At 45.4% G+C, this 23521-nt stretch overlaps 1 protein-coding gene across 15 annotated transcripts in view; it reads left to right on the top strand.

Annotated features, from left to right (window-relative positions):
* The window catches only part of BBX (BBX high mobility group box domain containing), a 157700-nt gene that overhangs the window by 112995 nt on the left and 21184 nt on the right, over window positions 1–23521 (top strand). For 12 of the 15 annotated variants that reach the window (XM_080375463.1, XM_080375467.1, XM_080375459.1 and 9 more), the window contains 6 exons: window positions 527–1439; window positions 2319–2457; window positions 5694–5842; window positions 13406–13495; window positions 20855–21052; window positions 21711–21903. In XM_080375463.1, coding sequence (XP_080231589.1) covers window positions 527–1439; window positions 2319–2457; window positions 5694–5842; window positions 13406–13495; window positions 20855–21052; window positions 21711–21903 — 1682 coding nt within the window. The remainder of the gene's footprint in view (window positions 1–526; window positions 1440–2318; window positions 2458–5693; window positions 5843–13405; window positions 13496–20854; window positions 21053–21710; window positions 21904–23521) is intronic. The other 3 variants (XM_080375464.1, XM_080375462.1, XM_080375466.1) reach the window with 3 other exon arrangements.

Raw genomic sequence — 23521 nt, 5'->3', positions numbered from 1 at the left:
TTTTACTTCCTTCCAAATTATTTTTCGCATTCACGTAAAGGAGAACCATCTCGCTGACTGAGATTCAGTTAACTTTCCCCCCCACCTCCTTCAGGGCCATTTGGAAAACGAAGGGAAAAATTGTATGTCGAGACATTTGGGAGTTGAAGGGGGTATGTCTGTGAGACGTCAAGTAACTTGTCTGTGGCCGTAGTGAGAAATACGGCATTGATCCGTTCATTGAGGGTATTGTGAAAACCAAGCGGTGGGTTTCCAGGTTATATAAAAGGCACTTAAAAAGATGATGGAAACACCACTGAGATCAGTTGGAGCCTTTTGCTGTTAGAGTATAGAACCCGCCAGCCTTATTCTAGCATTAGCCATCATCGTGCCACACCGGTTTCGCCGTGTTTTCGGTACAGTCCTTAGCGTAGTTTGCGGAACTAAGATGCCAGAGAGGTTCGCTCTGTAATGCTCCTGTAAATATGGGTAGGTGACGTTAACAGTCGCTGTTTGTTTCATGGGACTGTTTTTAAACTTGTTTTAGATGTGCCTTGCTTCAGAAGGAGTAAAAGTGAAGGAACCTGGAAAAACAAAAGTGGAAGCACCGGAAGATGTGGGAGGGGAAGTTCCAGAGGAGATGGATGTAGAACTGGAGAAAACAACAAAAGACTCCTGTAAAGAAAAAGTAGAACAATCGGGGATAGAGAAAATGCAAAACTGGGATGAGACAAAAGCTGAGGAATTAGAAACTGCAAAATACAGAGATTTTACTAGTCTTGCAATGGAGAACAGTCCTTTTGAGAGAAGTGATAACACAAAGGATCACATGTGCTGCTCTCCAGAGCTGTCGGTGGCTGACATGAATATCCTGGGGCTAAAGCCGGAAAAGATAAAGAAGAAAAAGAAAAAAAATAAGTTGGACCGGCACACAAATGAGAAATCCACCCCCAAGAAACCTTGTAAAAAGAGGCAGTCCTCCGAGTCGGACATTGAAAGCGTGATGTATACCATTGAAGCCGTGGCGAAGGGGGACTGGGGTGCCGAGAGACTCGCGGAAACTCCCCGCAAAAAGCCCCGTCCCATCTCAAATGTGAAGGGAAGCGTGTTGGATACAAAATCACCAAAGAAAAAAGTGAAATCGAAAGAAAAGAAAACATCAAAGGAGAAACCCACGGAGACCACCAAAGAATCAAAGCCTCCTGATTTCCTTAGTATTGCAGCCAGCAAGGAAGTACCGTGCGAGGCTTCTGATAACATTAAAGTGGAACCACTGACCCCAACAGAGGAGGTGGTACCCCAGAGCTTACCAGGACAGGTCAAAACTGAGGACAGTGACTGTGTTAAAAAGATAGAAACCTGTGGCTCCAGGAAATCGGAGAGATCTTGCAAAGGTGCTCTTTATAAAACTCTGGTGTCAGAGGGCATGCTGACATCTCTGCGTGCTAACGTGGACAGAGGTGGGTGGCTTTGAGTGTTTTATTTACAGCATGAACCGCAAAAGCCTGCCTGGAGCAGGAGGAGAAGCGGAAGCCAGTGTTTAAGCTGGAGCGTGAGCGGTGTGTGATGGGGGTGCTGTGTCTGGTCACCTGAGATGCTGGGGGCAGGTGGAGGGGACAGGCTGCGTGGTCCAGGGCAGCTCTGCTGAAGCCCTGTGCTCCATCTTCCTACTTCCCTCACAAACTCTTAACCTCTCCCATTTTATTCTTTGTGATCTGAACAAAGATTTAGTTTCTTGGCTGAAGACTTTATTGGTTGACTTGTCAGCCTGCCGATAGATGTACGCGGGACCTGCATTGCATGTAACCCTGAACAATTAGCTTGTTTCTGTATAACGACTCTTGTGGTTGCGAGCATAGTTCTCAGTCTTACAAGAGACAAACGTGTTGTGCTTTTGCTTTGCTTGGTAGTTTTGCTGTAGGTGGTGGCCATGTGGAAGGATAAATTTGAGATAATTTCTGGAAGCTTTCAGTGAGACGTCTTGAAATGTGTTTTTCCCATTAGTTGATTTATATGTGTAATTGGAACAGTCAGAAAAGGAAAAGATGTTTGTAATTTAGGGAAGTTTATTACTGTCAATTTACTCCTCTCTTTCTCCTCCTTTCCATCTGGAGAGGTCCTGACTTAAGAGGTAGTATAAAAAACAGGAGGGAGGGGTGCACAGAAGTAGTTGCCAATATCATTAGCCAGTTTAAAATAAACAAATGTTTTGTAAGCCCTTCAAGAAGGTCAGGCATCGTAGGTTGCGTTACTGAATGGGTACACAAGTTCCTTCTGAGCCCACTTTGTTTTGGCGCGTTTTTCTAAAGATGAGAAACAATTTTCTGCCTTCATCCCAGGAAAAAGAAGCTCAGGAAAAGGCAACTCCTCAGATCATGAAGGATGCTGGAATGAAGAAAACTGGGCTTTTTCCCAAAGTGGGACAAGCGGGAACAAAAAACTGAAAAAGCCTAAGGCAAAGGAAGAGTTTGTTTTTGGGTAAGTTGCAGCTTAACACTGTTCAAAGTTTTAGTTAGGTCAGCCTGGTAACTTCAGAGCGAGTCCTCCTCATTGCATGAACTGCATCCAGCACCCAAATAATCACAGTTACGCAGAATTCCTGAGCGTTGCAAGCCACGATGGGCTGAGTCATGCTCTAGATACCTGTTGTTTATATACCGAAGTAATTCCTTGGAGATCTTTCCTGGTTTACCCTATTGTAAACAGAATTGAATTACATTATTTGCTTAATTCTAAAATAAATGTGCAATATTTACCTACTTAAGAGGCGGTGAAGAGGGTTACTTGTCTTTTCAGAGCACTTTGCAAGCAGTATTTAAAGTTCAGTGTAGGTGTTCAATCATCATAAACAGAATTAGACTAGAAAGAATAGATCCCTTTGCCCTCTTGGAGGGATTACTTACAGAGGAAGAATAAACAGTGTTCTACTGTTGGCAAATAATTATGATAAATGTATCATTTTTCCATTGTAGAGGAAAGATACTCAAATCATTCATGTATGCTGTGAAGAAATTAAATATTTCAGAAGAATAATTAATGATTAGAGGTGCATTCAAATGTAGCAAGGCTGCACAGAATTGCTTTTCTAGTATATGAATAACCATTTTTGTCAGTGTGTTACAGATTTATTTAACTGCAGGCGTAGTTGTTAAATCTGCTTAGCCGTTCATACGTACTTGCAAATTCTTGAAGACTCCCAATTATCTGAATTCAGAGGGTGAAAATGAGTTAAAAAGGAGTAGATTTTCCACACTTCATGCTTAAAATTGTAATATGTTTCTTTTGTGCAGGCTTGCAGTAGCCTTTTTTTATAACCTGGTCTTATGTGAAATTTAGCTGCAGCTCACTTTACAGCAAAGATACTAAATTGATGACAGTCTCCAAGTCCTCTTTGCTTGGAATGATCAAGGAAAAAAAAAATGGAACACTTCCTGTATTTTCAGTGCATTGTATATAAGTTTTGTAAATATTCTTTAAATTTGAATTGAAAGACTGAAAACTTTTCACACCACTAGGTGTCTAATAAGAGATGTCACTAAACGCCTCTGCTAGCAAAAAAAAAAAAAAGTTACACATCATTTATTCCAAGTAGCTAGGCAAATTGTGTAAATAATTAGTTCACTTGAGAAATAATGTTCTCCCATCATTAGCTGGCTGGATGGGGAAATATTTGCCAGTCTTGCTTCTTGGTTTAGTCATGTCATTAACGGATCTTATTTAATGAACTCTAAAGGCAGAATCAGTGGTCTGAGGAGCATGAGTGCTGGAGCAGGTATCCATTATCCCTGTTCGTTGCACTACCTGATCCTCTGGCTGCTTGAAAAGCTGGTTTTACCTCTGCCTGCGCCTCTTAACTCTTTCTGCTCCCTTCAGCATCACCTTTCAGCCTCATTTTTTTTGTGTGTATAGGGGGGAGCGTCCCTTTGGAGTGATGTCACTCTCCCCATGTCCTCTTACCTTCTCCATCAGTAGCTGCCCACGCTTCCCGAGGGTCGGTCAGGTGTGCTTTGGCCGCCTGCTGCCCGCTCCTTTGCCCAGCTCTGCCCGCATGTATCTCCTGGCAGGACTGGGCTGCACCGCACGAACACCTCAGCTCAGCTACGTGTGTCTAATCAGGCTTGTAAGATGCTGTGAAAATTCATAATAATGTGAATGATTTATTTTTGACTAATTAATCGCTGACCTAGCGATAGCAGTGCTCTCCACCGCCTCCATGCCACACAAGCTATGAATTCCAGGGTGGCAGGTCGTCTGCTCTTGGGGTTGGACCTTCCTAATTAGAGCTGCAACCTCTCATGTGCCCTGGGGGCAGACAGCGAGGCAGGTGGCACCAGGCAGTGGGGAAGGGGCAGGTGATGGGATGCCGTGACAGCTGTCAGAGCAGAAAACCAGCTTGTTTTGTGGCTGTGGGGGAGCGTCCACATGGAAGGGAAAGGTAGCAGCACCAAGCACCACACATCAGGTATCTTTGTGATTCCAAAACAAAGCATGTATGCGTGTGTGCACACAAAAAACCCCAAATAAACCAACCCCACCACGCAGAAGCCCGCCAGGAGCCCAGGCTGTATTTTAAGATGGAAGATAGCTTACCGAAAGAAGTAATGATTACAGAGATAAAATGAAGTATCATTCTGTGTACCAAAGCTTTCAGAATGCAATTTGCTTCAAGTGCTGCTTCAGCAAGCAGGGAGAAATGCCGTGTTTCTTGTGATACTTCCAAGTGCATAGTGTGCAGGGCAGGGGCCACCCCTCCGAAGTCATGCCAACTTTTGTCAAGTTTAGGTTTTCCATAGCAAACAGAATTCAAGGCAAGTACAAAATGTCATTATCCCCCTGTCATTGATGGTGCTATTTATAATCTGCCTAGCTGCGTGCACTGCCTTTTATTAAAATACAGTTCCTTCCTATGCTCCTGCCTGGCTGCAAGAATTTGCTGGAACAGAGTCCTTACGCAAGCCAGCGTAGCCATTACAGCCATGCTGCCCTGCTGGAGTGGTTTGTTGTATTCCCTCTGGCTGTTAGGAACAACAGTACGTGTCGGTGGAGTTCTTCAGCTGTAGGTAATCCGGCTGGAGCCACTCGGGGGGCTGAGGTGTGAGGGGTGCTGGGCTGCCTGAAAGCGTGAGCTAATTGCACTTTTCTTCTCAGGACAAAATATGAGGGGAGAAAATACAATGCCCCAAAACAAACACAAAGCTAATTCCCACCCCGAAGCATCAGGTTTGAGAGTATCCCCAGAAGATTGAACAGTTTGACGTTTTTCTTCTGGTTTGAATTGTAGTTGTTTTCATCCCAGTGTGAGGACTTTTATGTGAAGTTATTTTATTGGTTGTCTTATTTATTGGCTTTACTGTCTTTTTTTCATTCTCCTCACAGAACAGACAAATCTCCTGCATGAATCTGTGCAGCAAACAGAGCTAAATGTCACCAGTATAACATTGATTTGTTTATTTTTTTCCAATTTTAATATGTGCAACTAATGTAATCAATGCCTACTGAGTTACAAATGCAGAAGCTGGAGAGTACTCATCCCAAAGCTGGATTAATATATACTAGTGTGATGTTTACAGTGTATGTCTGTGCTTATCCCTTTCCCCCTCCCTCTGTGTAGGTAGGTATGTATATACACACACCGCACACGTGCTCCTAAACAATATGTTTTTTCTCCAAAAACAGAGTTACCTTTAATTTGATTGGTTTTGTTTCCCCTTTAGCTTAGCAAAGTTGGAAGAAGAATTTGAAAAGAAATTCAACAGCCTCCCTCAATACAGTCCTATTACCTTTGACAGGAAAAATTCAGCTGTTCCGAGGAAAAAGAGGAAGGTTGGAAATGGCTCATCTGAACAACCAAAATCCAACAAAGGTAAATTACCACGCGTGATACATTCTTAAGCAACAAGAGTGTTACGACAAGCTCGGGAATTCTGACGTTCTTACTTTACTGTGATTTTTGAAAAGTGTGAAGTCAAAGAAAAAATGTTCTAGGGCTGCAGTTAGTTGGTTCTCAGTGGGTAAGTTTTCAAGCTGTACCCTTGCCTCCTGGGTTTTCGTGCTGAGTAGGACTGATTGGAGTTTGTGCAGGAAATACATTCCTCATAGCAAGCAAACTTACCAAAACCACAAATGTTTGTGAGGTGAGTGAATTTGACAAGTTTTCCCAGGAGAAAATGGGGAAGATATGGCAAGTGATCGAAAGGTTACAATTTTGGTATTTTTCAAAGCGTAGCTTTATGCCCGTTTGCATTTCACTGTAATTTTAGGCTCTATAAATTAAAACATAAGATCCCAGAGATGTCAGAATGAAACATTTGGATTTTTTTTCCATAAAGATTTTAACTTTCGATCCTAAGTCCTGACATGGTTAAGAAAAGGTTAGAGGACAGGAAAACCAATTCCATATCCAACTCTGTTGCTGTGGTTCTTGGAGGGAGAAACTCGTGACACGTGGCTGCTTTATATACAGACAGCCTGTGACACAGAGGTGGTAGAGAAGTGAGAGCGTGGTAGGGAGAGCTGCTTTTAGACTGTGGCAGAAATACTGATGCACACATATGGTACAGAAATATCACCAAATGAAGGAATGATGTACCAGTAATTGTGCAAGACAAAAGGATGCTCAAAAGAATCCTCATTGTGCACGGTTCACAATGTGAAGCTGGTTTCCTTTTTTGCTGCTGTGGCAGTTCCACTGACTGACAGGTTTTCAGATCTAATACGGCTATTTTAGCCAGGTGACCCTGGATTAGGTCTGTGCCTTTTGAATGGTTCACAAATAATCACATTACAGTATGCAGGATTGAGCAGCTGTTCTTTTCTAGTGCACGCCAAATTTGGTATTGATTTTTTGTATTTATATAATTAGATGTGGAACAGTCACCTTTGCAAAATTAGACTTGTGCTAGTACCAAATGAGTCCTGGCTTTAAATGCCTTTCATTTTTTCTGTGGTGTGTATTTGACAGAACTTCTTCAGTCAGCATGAATGGATTGTTTTGCAGTATGATAATGCAGTGGTTAATTAAGCAGCACCTGTTGGGAATGAGATCTCCTCCTCTGTGGTGGTCTGGCAGTTGAAGTTGCAGCTCCTTGGGTTTCTCGCTACAGAATTTACCTGTTCACATGTCTGTGGACCCTATGTTGTGTGAGAATGGCATGCTAGAATGCTGCCTCCAGTCAGGTAGCCCAGAACTGCATTCTGCTTTTGGCTAGGTCCATTGGCAGGAGCTTAATTTTTATCCTTGTTTGCATCACTTAAAAAGCTTTGGATTATATTCAGCTGTGTCTCAGGGGAAGGTCAGAAACGTAACTGCAGGCAGGTTACACGCCTGATATAAGTAGTTTTGGCACAGTCCTGTGGAGGAGGCCGTGGAGCACTTACCTCTTGCTGACGATAAGGGCTCTTTAAACCAAGGCAGCTGACTGCACGGAAGCAGATGGTAAACAGGCACATGAACTTTTCCACCAACAGAGCTGTAGAGTTGCAACAAGCAGCCCCAGGGCAGGAATATCTGATAGTGACACTGCTGTTTCTGTAGTGAACATCTAACCACAGCCCCAAACTAAATCCAGATGGAGCTAGTGATATCTGCCTCTAATTTCAACAAATGTTGAATTCACTCAAGTTAGCTGAGCGAGCTGTCAGCTCGTGTCAGTCATTCCAGCGCCCTGCAGAGCGGAGCTCGCTCTTGAGGTAGCTGAAAAACTCTCCGACAAACCATTTTTCTTTTGGAAAAGAAAGATTGCTAAAACAGTAAATATTCCGTGGCAATGGGTTGATTTTAATTTGTTTTATTTTGTTAGGATGCAAGTTGTGGATTTGAAATGACCTGAGCCAAACGGCGTACAAGCAGGCTTAGTAGCTTAGTGGGGAAACTGTTCTGGCTGAGCCAAACGTTCATTAGGCTGAATCCTCAATTTAATTTGCGGGGTACTGACAAGCCACTCAGCCTCGTCATGCTGTCAGCTTGCCTGTGGACTGGGACGAGGCCAGAGACGGTTAGGGAACACTGACCTCCAAAGGTGTTAAGCAGGCAGGTCTGCATCCTGGGCTCCTGCGAGGATTGCAGGAGGTGAAAACGTATTGTGCAAGATGAGGGAGCTTGCTTTGCAACGGTTCTGGGTTTTTTGAGTTATCATGGGTTTTTACACCATCAGAATTAAACAAAAGTAACATCTTGCGATGTGATGAGCATGAACTGTGAAGTGTCGTCATAGCTGTAGGGGTGTGACTGTGCTGGGATGTAGGAGACCGTAACTCGGCTCTGCTGTGCCCTGCATTACTGTGTCACGTCATGGGGGGTTGTTCCTGCTGCTTTGCTCTTCCTCGGGGTGGTCCCTGGCTGTAAGGTAATCAGAGAAATCAAAGAAAAGTCCAGCACAAATAGTGCCTGCTCGTGGCTGGGACCTCTGGATGTTTCCAAACAGATCATAATCTCTCGGGGTAGGTTTAGTAAACCCTCTTTAAAATCATTCCCTGCTTTTTCTGAAGGAGCATCTGCAGGATCCTAAACTTCCCAGGCGTTCACAGTTTTCAGACAAGTGCTTAATTTTTGCAGTCTGCAGATCAGTGCCCACTAAATTACATTTAGACCTTGGAAAATAGGTTGGAGTGTTGGGCACTGAGAAGTTCCCCGGGGTGTTAGGTGAACAAAAATGGAGAAATGTTTCTGTTTAACACACACACTCCCAACTTGGGGCTGTATGTCTTAATGTGTTTTATTTTGGGGTAAATGGTGCCAGATTGATTTTCTGTCAAATATCATTAACCTATACCTACGAGAGGCCTGCTCTGCTGTCCAGCCCGAACAGCTGGGGTTGTCGGGAGGTTTTCTTTCTCCTAAGTGGAAAATGCGTGGGTCGGTGCCCACCGACTCCTTCCATCGTGCTTGGCGTGGCCGGTCCTCGCTTCAGCCAGCTCTTTTCAATGTGAAAACACCTGGAGAACCCTGGAACGTGAAAGCTCTTTCAAATCCACATGTATAAGAGGAAATTTGAACTTTAAGAGAGGCAAATTTTCCCCCAGACCTTTCAGAATTGTCCAAATTCTGCTCCCACTGAAGCGAACGAGGGTCTTTCTTCAGCGGGAGCAGGGCTGGGCACACCAAAACGCTGTGGCAAATTCTGCCTCAGGCATTTTGAACCGGGAGTGTGCATATACAATAATAATGTCACAAAATGGCTGAAAAATACAGCTATACTGAATCTGTGCAGATGGCCTGCTCTGACATTTGCTGGAGCTGTGACTGATTTTTTTTTTTTATTTTTTTTTCTCCTTTCCAATGGCATATGTGCCAAAACATCCCACCACACAGAAGTCAGCAGTCTGCAGTGAGTCACTAATCCGCTTGTATGCAAAAATGAGCAACAGGCATAGTCATTATTTCTGCCCTGCGCTGTGAAGAAATGCTCACTTACACACTTAAGCACTTAAGCTTTCGTTTTGGGAAGGCAAGGAGAGGAATGCATAGTGTGCTTTTATTTGGGAAAGGGATTGTCTAAAATTTTTTTTTTGGTCTGTGGCCTCTAGGACTAGAAATAAAGCATCGGCTTAGAACGGATGCTTCTTCGTGGCATTCCTCTCGGTCTTGGGTTGGGGGGGCTGGGGGTTGGTTTTGTTCAATTCAAAGCATTCACGTGCCTGGAGATCGCATGCTGTAATGTTCCAAAGATCATGACCTAAAAATACAGTGTCTGCCCCCCGAGAGATGCAGAAATGCACAGCCAGATCTGTTTGTCCTGGATCAGATTCAGGCGTTCTCTCTTTGATCAGGCCCTTTAAAATAGGCAATTTGGAGAGCAGAGGGGGCATGTGCCTAGAAATGTGGAAGAAATGCAGTTACGGTTCGTTATTTATGGTGGGTTTGTTTTCTTGCCTGCTGCTTCCCCAAGCAGCTGCCGCTGGCCATAGCAAGGATTCCCAGGAGGAAATCCCACCGCCCTCCGTGAGCACAATGGGCAAGCCAGGGATTAGCAGGTGGCTAAATCCTATGGCAGCTGTTGAAGTGCCAGGGAGAAGGGAGAGCCATGTAGAACATTTCCAGTAGAGAACTATGAGCAGGAGAAAAGGACTTTACGCTTGCGGCTGGCTGTGTAACAATACCAAGTAAACTAACATTAAAAGGTTTTTTTCCAGCTCTTTATAGGAGGTCACATCCAGGGTCCCCTGCAAGCCTTTTAGGTTAGTTAGTTAGTTAGTTTTTTCAGTCACTGATTTTCTCTGGATTGAACGTGGACAAGCGGTGTTTGTTTAAGGCCTTGGAGCAGTTGCCTGCTGTCCCCAGCCAGCCTTCCCGTAAACTCCTGCCAGGGTGGGAGAGCCTGAGCTGTGCCCCTGGGGCACGGGCTCGTGGCAGCCTGGACAGGGATGTTAGCTCTGTCCCAGCCAAAACAGCCTGTGGCCTCAGGAATGGCCCCTTGTTCACCCTGCCCTACCTCCAGGTGTCCTGCCTGGTCCAGACTATATTTTGCCTTCTCCGTATTGGTTTAGTTCAGTTAATTGCTATTAAAAGAAAAGCTCTGCTTTTCATACCTGAATATGCCATGCAAAGATGCTGTGTGTGGCAGCTCCTTGGCTTAGACCTTCATCTAAAGGCAGGATGGGATGTGGCCACTTCCAGGGACCCACCAGACAGTCTGTTCAGTAATTACTAGACAATTTGTACGTGTAAGCGTGATTGTAATTCGGCTTTTCACAGGGACAGTGAGCATATCCTCTAGCTCACGCTCAGCAGTTGGGGCAGGGACTGTGGATGACATTTCTTACGGAATCAGAAGTTACATCCTCAGGGCCGAGTGACATGGTGACCTGTTGAGCTCTTAGCCCATCTTCCCTTTCTCTGCATTTGTGGCCAGAGGGCATTCAGGTGTCAATGGGCACCGTCTCACAGCAGTGACAGCTAGACGGGAAGGAAGCTGGAAGTTTCCTTGTGAAAAGGCAGCTTCTCTTTTGATCCTACTGAAGTCAATGTCCTGTGATTTTCCATTTGGGAGCAAAATTGTACATGCAAGTGGCATGTGCCCCGGAGTACCCTACATGTTGCAGCTACAAGCTTATGACAAAGGTGCCTTGGATGGTAGAGAAGAGATGAAAGACACGGGTTTCCTTCTACATGCAGTGCTTGTCATCTTTTTTGTGAGTTTTTCAGCTCAGCTGTTCTGCTAAGGGTTGGCTGGCAGCCTGTGATACTGATTGATAAAGTCTATAGGGTGCTGGTCGAGCTGTAGAAATGGAGACTTCTGTGCTACTGTGTAACCTGTTGGTTATCCCAAACACCTGCAAAAAATCACTGATTTGTTAATTAAAAAAAAAAAAAGTTGTAAGACTCATCTAGTTATGTACCTCTCTCTTCTTGTGGAGCTGTTGTGGGAAGGCTTGTCTCTCTTGATGTGGATGAAGTGTTTGACCTTAGTCTTCAGGAAAGCTCAGGTTTTTCACTTATGCTTTCCCTTAACCTGCCTGAGCTTTTTCATTCCTTGTTTTGCATTTTTATTGCACTGACACTAGACTGCTTATCCAACTCTGCGATACTCGGGAAGCTATTGTAAAATTTGCAGAATGACATTTGAATCGGTTTGAGTGAATGTAGCCCCTTCTGTTGGACTCTCCGATGTTTGCTGTACGAGTTCTAGTGAAGCAATTCAGATTCAAGACGATTTTGCCTAAGGTGGTGTCTCGCTTGGACTTTAATTGGTTTGTTGTTTGACTTCTAGATTATTAATGTTTTCCCAGAGTTTTGATTTCTTCAGTAGTAAAAATTAAGCATCAGTGAGTCACAAAACCAACATGTACAAAACCCTAGGGTTTCCGTGCCTGATTCTGGCTGCATTTTAGCTTTCTCTCAGTAATTTTCACTATTCTAACAGCCTCGTGTCTCTGAAATGGTTTTCACCTCGTAAGACTAGGTCCTTCTTCCATGTGCTACGTGCTTTTCTCCTTCGCCTGCATATAGTCAGCGATGGCCAAGGGCAGTTGTGTGATCGCGTGTCACTACACGGTTCTGGTTGTGTCTCTCAGTAGCTGACGTGTGTGTCTGGTTCCTCTTAAGGATGAGGAGGAGCGGAGGAGGCTGGTATTCGTGGTGGGTAGAATTCTGTTCCGAGTCAGCCGCAGATGGGACGGACACCCTCTTGTTAGGCTATAAGCCACCTTGTCACCTGCAGGGCGTTTCATTTTTTCAAACATTTTTTCATGTTTGGGCCAGTCTGTTCTGAGCTAGCCTGAAGATTTGCTTGCCTGCTGTGTCTTTGGAGATAGGATTTTGAAGTGCAGTTTCTGAAAAGTAACTCCATAGAAACGACGTTGCAGTGTAGAGGTTATGCCTGAGCTGTATCTGTGGTCTGGTACGTCTGCGTTGCTGTTGTACCGCTGTTTACTCCGTTAGTGAGACAAAGGATAGCCGGTTGATGACCTCTACTAGTGGCATACTTTGTGGTCCGATGTCACATAAGATGTCTTCTGACTACTAGTAGTAAAGAGTCTGCTATCAAAGTAGGAAAGACACTACAAGCTGGGCATAACTTCACCTTCGTCTCCCTGGAGCTTTTACTTCTGCAGTTAGTATAAATTCGTTCCTGGTCACCAAAAAGGCAAAGGTAGCTGCCATCCTGTGCAGGGCTGGCCCTGCCTGGTAGGTAGGTCCCCACCCTGTCACTTGCTTGCTCTCCCCCAGTGGGATGAGGAAGAGGACTGGAAGGGAAAAAGGGAAAAACCTCATGGGCCAAGGTAAAGACGGTTTCATGAGAGAAGGAAGGGATGACACGCACACAAGTGACGTGAAAGCACTCGCCACCACCAAGTTCACACCCAGCATGAGCAATGAGCGCTTTGCAAAATACTCTCCCCCCAGTTATATTGCTGAGCATGACATTACGTGGTATGAAGTACCTCTTGATCAGTGTGGGCCAGCTGTTCAGCTACGTGTTTGTGTCCCCAACCTCTTGCACACCCTCAGCCTACTGGCTGGGGTGGCAGAGGAGGAGAGATGGCGATGCTGTGAACACTGTTCAGCAGTAACGGCGACATTGGTGTGTCACCAGCACTGTTCTGGTCACTGCTCTAGAACACAGCACCATCCAGGCTGCTGGGAGGAAAGTTTATTCCATTCCAGCCAAACCCAGCACCTGTTGCAAAAGAGAGCATATCTTCAAACAACCAAGCAAAGCCTTGTTGTGCTCTATGGCTAAGCTTTCCTAAGGTCACAAGTCTCCAAAATGCTTTGTATGCACTTAAGCCCTGGGAGCTGGTGGGTTGAAGTACAGCCTGCTGAAAGCCTCCAGAGCCCCTTCTGGCAGGGGGTCAGGCTTTGTGCTTCCCCATGAAATGCCACCCTGTGTTAGTGGAAGGGGAGGTTAATATAGTACGTACTGTGACTGTTGTACTCTTTTTAAAACTGCTGATTAAAAGTGTGTATTGTTAATGTTGTCTGTAGGTTCATGCCAGTCTCAGAAAAAGAACTTATTCCACAAAATTGTCAGCAAATATAAGCACAGAAAGGAGAAGCTTAATGTTCCGGACACAGGTACTGGTGCATTACTTAGTTAAGGTTTTGGGCCGCCTTCTCTCTCAGATCAGTCTCGGGGAAATGCTTCTAGACAGAGACTACTCAGCTCTCTAGGCTGTGGTTGCTTTGGTCCCTTATTTCCCTGTCTGCTTTGATTCCATTAGCTCCTGGCTCCAGTTGATCATATTACCATATTTAAGTATGATGCTGGTTTTTTTTTAATTGGCATCTCCCTTAATTACAGTTTCCCTGCTCCAGACGCCATGCAGCAGAGCTGACGAAGCAAGGGCAGTTCTGCAGTTAGCCCTGAACTCTTTCATCCCCCACAGCTCTCATAGCTCTTTAATCCTTTGGTTGCTCATACCTTCATCCCTTCTGTATCAGAGACCATGCGAGTTATCCCTTTGCCAGAGCAGTTATCCATGTCCCTGTCTCCTCTCCTTGTGATTTCCCACCGTGTAGAACTTTGCAGATTGCAGCCGATCAAGATGCAAGAGCTTGTTTCTGCACCAGATCTCAGAAATACTAACGTAAACCAACCCTCGCTCTGCAGAAATTGTAACCAGCTGGCTGCTTGCCTCAGATTGAAGACAGCTGACAGTTTTTTAAAGTTACGTGCTGAATGGACTTGCTCTGCCCGCTGTCCTGCTGGTAGCTTTCCAGAGACTTTTCTTGTTGCAGTACTGTGGTCCTGCATACCTACGTGTTCACAGCTCTGGGGGGCATTTTCGAGTGTACAGTATGTATGCGTTTATAGCTTAACCTGCTTCCCTGGGCCCCCCTGTCTTTGTTTTGTTGGGGTTTTTTTGGCTTGTATTCACGCTGTCCACACTATCCAGATCATTCCCAAGCTGTTCCTTAGTCCTTCCACAGTGGAGCTGTCTTCTACATCATCCCTGTGGTGTAGAAGAGCCCCTCTGGTTCTGCTTACCGGGTAGCTCCATGCATTTCTTCCTTTTATTTTTTTTCCCCCCTATCCATACCTGTCTCTAAGATAATAAATGGCTATCCCCGTGGCCAGTTCCCCCAGCTGCCTTTATGCTTAATGTCTTCCCCCCGAGGCTTGGCCATGTTATTTCCTCTCCTTTCCTGATGCTGTGTTTTCTGTCCTCTGTGGTGCACATGCACTGTTTTCCCACACAGTCTCTGCCATCTCTGCTGCATTCACTGGTGCAAATACTTTGAAATTACTTGCTCTGTTTCGTTGTATTTGTACAACAAGCATGTTGTGGGAGTCGCTTGTGAGAAGTAACTATCTTGCTTCCATGCTGGTGTGAAAAAGGCATCGTACATTAACATAGCTTTCATTGGGTGCCATTCAGATCCTTTTTCCTGAATTATTAATAGACTGTGTAGACAAATTACCAAGAAAAATGGGTGTTTAAATTCTCCTGTGGGAAAAGAAACAGAAAGTGTTTGAGACACGATAGAGTAAAAAAATGTAAATATCTTAAAATCTGCAGATTTAAAATGTGGCTAAACAAAACATCAAAACCTCCATTTGATTAAAAGAAACCAGCCTGTTTTGATATGAAGTGTGCACTATGATCAAAGATTCCAGCCTGGCAAGTGTTGAGTACCCTGGCCTCGTTCCAGCACAACAGAGGCATGTCCTTGGAAGTTAAGCATGTGAATAATGTCATCGTGTCTAAACATTTAAGCTGTGTCTGTGCATTTGCTGGAGTAGGGCCAGTTTGCCCAGTTCCTCCCAAGACTAAAGCAATGACTCGAGGAACTTACCAGTCTTAAGCAGCCCACGTAGAAGACATCAAAGGAAAGACAGTGGATAAATGTATTGGTGGGGGACTGTGTTTTCTCTGAGATACAAAAGGGGAAAAAAATCTGGGGTCTTGCCTGCTTTTAAGTGCCCCATGTAGTGACACTGAAGGCCAAGTGTTGCTCAGCGAAGTGCAGTGCGGGTACGGCCTCGGCCGGCAGCACGCAGCCTCGCCAGCATGTGCTGCCTGCTTAACTTCATCCTTGTGTGACTTCCGAGGCAGCGGGGCCCGGAACACTTTGACCCCACTGTCTTATATACTGCAATATTCAAGCTGAGAATCCTAGCATCTTCATTGCAATTCAAATATACAAGGATTTCGTGAATCAAACAGCAAATGAAGATTTCAACTCCTTTTTGTGGTGAGTCTATACTCGTGGCGAGTCAAAAGTCTATAACGTGTGGGGTTTGGATTTTATGGAGTTAACTTCGCTGGAGGAACAGCTCGAATTTTTTACAGCTGGAGAGGAGACACTTGGAAGCCTTGCTGTCAGCAGAGGTCATGCTGAATTCCTGTGTTGTAGTCTTGAAACATGTGTGTGTGTGTGCCTGTGTGCGTCTGTGTTTTGAATGAAGAAAATTAAGTGCAGTAAAGGCAGATTTTGACGTGACTGGATCATGCTGCCTGGGTGTGGTGTGAGTATCCGAGTGAATTTTGACTCCGCTTGATAACATCATCCATGGCATCACCAGTGCGAATCACTGTAGCACGAATTTGTGGGTATTTATAGAGAGATGGAGCCCAGTAAAATACCAGCGGGCATGCCACAACCCTCGTTGCTCCTAGCAGAGTGCAGCCAGTAATGCAGCTGAGTCTGTTAGAGAGATGTCACCTCCTTAGGAAGGCTGACAGAAGTACAGTTGGACCCATCCCTGTTTGGGGAGGTTCAGCACCACTCGGCTGAGAGATTTATTTTCTGCCACATCATCAAGGCTTCCTGGTGGGAAGTGATACTTCAAATAACCGTGGGCTCCTTGCAGGTACATCTAGTGAGCTGTGCTGAGGGCTTTGGCGTGGTGTGTGTCGCGACCAGATGCGATGCTGGCCTTCGCAGCAGAAGGGGAGAAGAGCTGAACGTGTGCGCTGGCCTCGGCGCGGGCTGCCGCGTGGAGGAGCCCCGTGGCTGGCAGAGCTAACTGCCTGCTGCTGATCCTCCGTCAGCTCTCCCACGTGCACATCAGGCTGTACAGCCTTAGCACATATGTTTGAGAAAGCACAGAAAATTAGCAGAATGACCTTTTTTTTTTTTTTTTTTTTTTTTCCCCTCTCTTCTTTTTTTTCTGCTGAGAAAGCCCCGCTGTGTGGAGCCTGCAGCCCGGAGGGAGCCGGCTCTGTGCCGCTCTGCCTTTGGCACGTGTCCAGGCTGGAAGGGCGCTGGGTCAGCACGGGCTCATGCAGCAGGGCTTCCCATCCAGGCAGCTGTTCCATACACCTGGCTTGACCATCTGCTGCTTTGTCAGCTGGTGTCTCTCGGCGTGGTAGTCCCCAGCCCTTGCAGCAGCACACCGTTGGCAGAAGAGCTGGAATTCCCACCAGGGTGTAGGTCAGAGCGTGCTTGACATCAGTTCCTTGGTGAAGCTGTTCCCCAGGCACTGGTGACTTGAACCTTTGCTCTGCCTTGCTAGGCTTCCCCTTTTTAACTTCTTAAAGACCATTAAGGCATTAAGCCCACCTTCCTTCTTGGCACCAGCATGCTTAGCCCCGCAGAGCATTCATTCTCCACCACGTGTGGTTTAACTTCTGCAGCGCTCTCCTGTAACAGACAGGCATTGCTGAAGAAATGCTTGTAAATCTGTCTTGCTGGGGTTCAGTCTGAAGAGCTTGTCGTCTTCTGTGGGTGCCGAGCGGGTCCAATTGACTTTATTTTTCTTGTTTGTGAAGATGGGGGGCAGTAAGACTCCGTGCCCTCTGTGTGCCTGCAGAACAGGGGTAACTGGCCATGCTAACCTCTAACGAATCTAGCTCAGGAAACCATCTGACACAGAGCTCTAGATGTTTTTCTCTCCAAGTCCTTTTTGTCACTGTGGTGTAAGCATGCCAGAGGGCCCGCACCTTCATACCGTGCTCGGCTCTGCGTGCAGAAGTAGCCCAGTGGTTCTACACGTGCTGCTGTTGCGCAGTGAGTACTGACCGTGTAAGTACCTGCTGGCAGGACTGCACCCTAGGCGCTGAGCCGCTTGGCATTTCTGGGCAGCATTCCCTTGGAAATGAGCTGAGCTCTGCACAGGACAGCTCTTTGACACTGGACTGCGTGGGAACAGAAGGGATGTGGAATGGATTAAAGAAATTATTAAAGAAAAATACAGGGAATAAAACTTGTTCAGCTCTGTCCTTGCAGCACAGCAAACCAAGGGCAGGTTTGGAGCACCTGGTACCTCTGTCAGCTGAAGCAGCGGGGTGCTCCTTCCCCTTGCAGGAGGTGCAGGAGGACACCTGCGGTAGCTACATAGTTGTTGAAGCACAGACTCCGTTCTCCTCTGGAGTCCAGGGTGAAGGGTCCTGCGAGTGAAGCCGCTGTGTGGTTTCCTCCAGGTCAGGTTTTGTGGGTTTGTGCCTGCTTGAATAACGGTCTGTAAAGAGGTCAGTGAAATGTGTTCTTATCCCGGCGTCCCCTAAGGCTGCTGGAGAACAAAAAAGAAGCTCTTCCCTTCAACACCCACCCTCCGCCCACACACCCACCCGCAAAAATACTCATGCATTATTCACCTTTAATCCTTCCTTCTTCAAAACTGTATGGCAGCAATCTTACAAAGTGATAAAAAGCTTACTTTGGAGTTAGAGAAGGGGGGGGAAAAGTGGAGGACTCTCAAGTCTCATTTCAAGGACTGAAAAACCTTAGAACATGGAGACGGAAGATACTTGCTGCATCCCAAGTTTGTCAGCCACCTTCTGCTATTTCTTTGTCAGACACGCCAACATCGTGTACTCCTTCTTATGTCTACAGTAACTATTGCCTCTTTTTATTTTACCTCTCAAAGTTTTTTCTTCCTTTTAATTTTTTCAGCTTTTTGGCACGTAGACTGAGAAAAAAACAAATGTGAAAGGGAACCGTTTACGTATTGACCGATCCAGTTAATTTCTAGTGACCTGACATGGCTTGAAATACACAGCACACCTAATTAAAAGCATACCAAATCAGGTTGCTTTCTATTATATGTTGTTTATTGTTTGAAAGCATGTCTCTGTATTTTTCTTAAGTGTGAGGAAAAAAACAAAAAAGAGTTGTATTACTAAGGTTAAAGCCATTATAAACTCAATCAGACTAGAATTAAACGGCGCTGTCAAGGCGCTGTCAAAGTGCTGTCTCATTAGAGCAAATCCTCGAATCAGAATGAACAAATGGCGTTGGACTGCAACCAAACCATTACATTAATACATAATCAACGCTTATGAATTCCCAAATAAGAAATCTGGAGAGAAAGCTGCCCATTTAAGTATGCATTCCAATTAAGATTTTGGCCCCAGTCAGTGCAGTGAGCTTGTCTGAACCTCTCGCTATTACCCCAGTTGAGTTACTTGAAAGTCACATTTGCAGTCGTCAGTGCTTCTGCTGAGCATTGCAGTGTTGTGGGGAAGATCTTTGCTTGTGATTTCTCTTGCTCTCCGTATAGAAAATGAGTTTTACAGCATCACTCTGCTCTGGAAAGGTTAGCAGCTGTAGCTAAGCACTGAGAAAAGCTAATTGGAGCTGGGTGCTTTTTTCCAAAATAAAAGAGCATGTGCACGTTCAACAATGTTTTAAACAAGAGAAGGTATGAAAGCGAGTTAAGAACATAAGCAAATTAGTTTGGAACGTTCCCAAATGTTTTTACGCTTATGTACTAGACCTGATTGTATTCTTATGCCATAAAACATTAAAAAGTCCCTTCTTACTTAAAAGAAAAGGGCACAGGGCAACAGCTAGCAAGGTGAAACATGTTCCAGCCGTACTCTACATCCAGTCCACATCCTCGCACGTGTAACAGATAAAGAACCTAGCAAAAGGTGGAGGTTATATTAACCATATCTCTGAATAGGAAGCTCATTAAATCTACAAAACAAGTAATAGATAAATGGTAAATACACGTTAAAATGAAAGAGGGAAGTGTCCCTGCAGACCGCTTGGCTGTTGGGCATGGCCTGTGGGGTCGGGTGGGATGCAGCCACGCTCGGCGTCGGCGGCTGGTCTCCTTCAGGGCTTAGCCCTCCTGAAAGAGCAGTTGTTGCAACTGCACCTTGAGTGTTGTGCGTGTAATTTTTGCTGGTCCTTCCACTCAGGAAGGGAGCAAATAGGTCTTAAGCATATCTTCAAAACGGAAGGAAGGATTGGATGGAGTTGTGGGGAAGAGAAGGCTAACTGTAGGCACAGTAACAGCTGTGAAATATGTCAGGGACTGTTGCAAAGAGATGGGGCGTAACCTGATGGGTAGTGAAGGAAATGAGTTGTAAACGTAGCGGGGGAGATGAGAGGCAGGCATTTAGGAAGAAATGGGGAATCATTCAGGATGGCAACGTACTGGGAAAAAACACCCCAAGGACTTGGTGCAGATGCTACAAGCGCTCCCAATTTCAAAGCAGGTTAGACGGCCATATGTAAGAAATTACCTAGGCATTCCCCTTGCTCCCTGTAGTCTCCTTCTAACCATAGCTCACAGTGGCCGCAGATGGGGTAGGTCTCAGAGTACTTTTATCACAGGAGGAAAAAAGACATCACAGATGGAATTCATGGACTAGTGATACCCTACGGTATCAGCGGAATGGCTTATTAAGTCAATAGAAATTACAAAGGATTGACAACTGCGCGCTGATTTCAGACTTTGGAAGCTTAAATACATTTTGTGGTTGCTGTCCAACCAATTTCTTCATGAACAAGATCAAAGTGACTGTTCAGGTGAAAATTTGTGATAGAGTTCCAGTTCAGGGAAGAAGGTGACTTGGAAATGCCAACACTGGTACTTGCTGAGAATGATTTGAAACTGTTCCTCTCTCCCTCTCTGACTTTATGTAGGCAGTGTTTTCATCATGGTATTTTATCCTATGTTTACTTTCTTTTTTTAGCATTCTTGTCTTCAGCTGTGATCCAGCTCTTCTCTTATATTTGCTGCCTTTTGGGTGTTTTTTTTAAGGCTTGTTCTTTTGTAAAAGGCAGTGTTTCCCTCTGCTTGGAGGAGACGATGTAGAGTGACTACAGAGGAAGGATTGGGGGTTAGTCAGGAATTCCTGAATCCTGCTTGTGGGTCCGTCTGTGAGCTAAGATAAGCTTACACGGGGACCATTATTGTTCCTTAAATACATTTCATCGCTTAGCTACTTGCTGGCATCTTCTGTTGCAGAGTGTTTTATATAGATTGTTTGATACCCGGCTGCCATCGAAGTGCTACTGCCCATCTCACAGTTTTCTTTGCAAATATTAGAAACTTGAACCTTCCAGGATACCTTTAAGAGCTGATGCTACTGTTCCCCTGCAAACATCGGCAGCATTCGGAACATACCTTGCCATGGGTTATGCTCCAAGTACCTGTGAGGGAAGGCTTTATGCAGATAGATGCAAAATGGTAAATGAGTGTAGCTAGTAGCTGACTTATTCGATATGTGAAATGGTGTTTTTATCCTCTTTCAGCCATACTCTCAGAAGACAGAAATTCCAGTGAGTCTGCCTGGAAGAATAAAATTTCTCTATCTGCCCTAAACACTCCAGAGCCAGCAATGATGCATGAACCTTTAGTTGGCAGCCAGAAAAGGAAAGCAAGGAAAACTAAGATCACACATCTTGTCCGAACAGCAGATGGTCGAGTGTCACCAGCAGGAGGGACGCTGGGTAAGGAAATTGGCGTTTAAATTTTGTTAAAACTGAATGTTTGGAGAAGGTTTGGGACTGCAAGCAGCCGGTCAGGGAAGTAGTTCTCAGTTAGCTTGTTTTCATACCTGCTTAGGTCATTCTGTAAAATACAGGTATTAATCAACTGGGAAATCACTGAGTCTGTGATGGCCAACTTCTTTTGTTGTAATGCCCAAATCTGTCCTCACTGTGGGTATTTCTCTCTTAAGAACTAAGAACTCATACTGAGAGAAATGGAAAATGGTTACCTTTCATAGTTTGTTTCCAGCCAGCGAAGAAACTACACTGCACCTATTTATAGGATGTAAAAATAAGTTCCACAATGGGATGGTCAATGCCCCAGTCCTTGCAGGAGTCCTCTGCGCTTAAAGTAACCTTTCAGGACTCCTGTTAAACAAAAGCTCTCTTGCCTGACCTAAAATACTAAATGCAGTTGAATGCAAAATCAGTAAACTGCTTCATAAACCTTAGTACTGTGCTTGTGCCAATAGCTTGGGTCAGAAGAGGCTGCAGCGTGAATCGGACCACACTTGCAGAAATCAAAGTCCTAAAGGTTAACACCAGACTAGTCAGCGTATCGATGGGCTGCTGTGAATTTAAGGGCTAGATGTGCAAACTTTGGTTTCTTTCATTGCAGAGGAGAAGCCAAAAGAGCTGCCCCAAAGTACTCTTCAAAAAACATCAAGTGCAGAAACAGATTGCAACGGTGAATGCTCCAGAAATGCAGAGACAGAAGAAAATCATAGTATTACGTCAGATATGCCGGCGGTGTCTGCGTTTTTTAGCTTAGCTGCTCTGGCAGAAGTAGCAGCCATGGAAAATGTACACAGGTATGGTTTGTTTTTCCCCTTGTTGTCTAAGTGAATAGTACATGGCAGCCAGCTTGTTTGGAAAGCATGTGAATTGCAGACTGTTTAATTTGGCCTGTGTTTCCTCTTCCGCAGCTTTCCATGAATGTCTGTTTTGCACCACTTGTTTAGTAGTGTTAAGTCTTCACCCAGATGACAGTGTAATCTATTTCAGTCATCAGTGAAGTGATCCTCCTTGGTAGGCTTACCTACCTATTTTTGCTTATAAACAGGTTCATGTGCTCCTTGAGATCCTAACGAATGAGGGTTTCTAATTATTACGAGATGCTATTTGTCAGATAATAGCAGATTTAAATAGCTATTGCATGCTGATCTGCCGTTTTCAGTGGCCTGAAACCATGGAGGGAATTTCATGTAACTTCAACAAGAAGCCTTCATGTCGACCATGGCTGAAGGAAGCTAACTTGTTATTTTTGCTCTTGTGCTTTGCTGTGTAGGAGGCAAAGCGCCTGCAGAATGACATGGGGCAGAGCCACTCTGGGTGGTGGAAAGCCACATTAGTTTGTGTTGGTCCTCCCAGTTACTGAGTAGACCCTCCACACAGATAAGGTGGAGAATGTGCAGGTTACTTAGGGCTGTTGGATCAGCCCAGCATGGTCAGATCCTGCCTGCTGGATGTGCAAAGGGAGGAAATCCATCACACCAAGTCCTCCTTGGCTCCTAATTGTCCAGTGTTGTCCTTATGATGCTGCGGCTTCTTGGAGATGAAACCCCATCCTTCCCTGCAGTAGAAAGTCAGCGAGGACGTGCTGGGCCAGTTTGAAAGCATCACAGCCTCTGCAGATGGCATTTGGCAGGTTGCTGACTGCCTGAGAAACTCCACAAGGCTTGACTAAGGTTGACGAAACCGTTCACAGCCTCAGTTTACTGGTGGTCTTGTGGGCCCCATTGGCCAGCCCAGCCCTGCCTGCTGAGGCTGCGCATCAGACGCCAAAAGGCTCGTAGAAGCACGGGGGCCCTAGCAGAAGCAGTGGGCTCGCCCCAGCCTGCTAGCTCTTCCCTGCAGCGGCTGTTGTCTTGCCTAAGCAGCATCGTTCTGGGTCAGAAGTGTTCTCGTACTGCAGCCAGCCTGGCCCTTCCTCCCAGCATTGCCAAACAAGTGTCTGCTATCCAGACAGCAAAAGTCTGACCTTGTTTCTGGCATCTTCTGTGGTCAGAAGCCACGAAGTGGGACCTGGGGAAGTGCTGTGCTAGGCTCTGCCCTCACTCACAGCCTTGTGGTTTCATTGATTTCCAGTAACGCTGACCAGAATCACACAAGAGCAACAGGATTTGCTTCACTGTGGTTTTCCCCTCTTTGTTCCTCAAAGCGTTCTTGTCCTCCCAGTTGTTTCCCCACTGACATGAGATGTTTTACATAGCCTCTTGTTTGGGGCTGCCTTAGTCCCGCTTGTTGTCATCTCACCATACAGCTAGAGCAATGCAGCACCTTCCGTCAGGCCTGAAAACACCAAACCGGCACGTGTCCAGCAGCTGTTGCAAATTCTGGCTTGTAATCGCCCCTGGGGGGGAGATGACAGCAGGAGAGGACTCTTTCTCAGTAGGAACTTAGCCACGTCTTGCAGATTTGGCAAATGGA

Source organism: Falco punctatus (assembly GCF_963210335.1).
Source record: "Falco punctatus genome assembly, chromosome: 2".
In the NCBI taxonomy this organism is placed as follows: domain Eukaryota; kingdom Metazoa; phylum Chordata; class Aves; order Falconiformes; family Falconidae; genus Falco; species Falco punctatus.
This window is presented reverse-complemented; position numbering and strand designations above follow the sequence as displayed.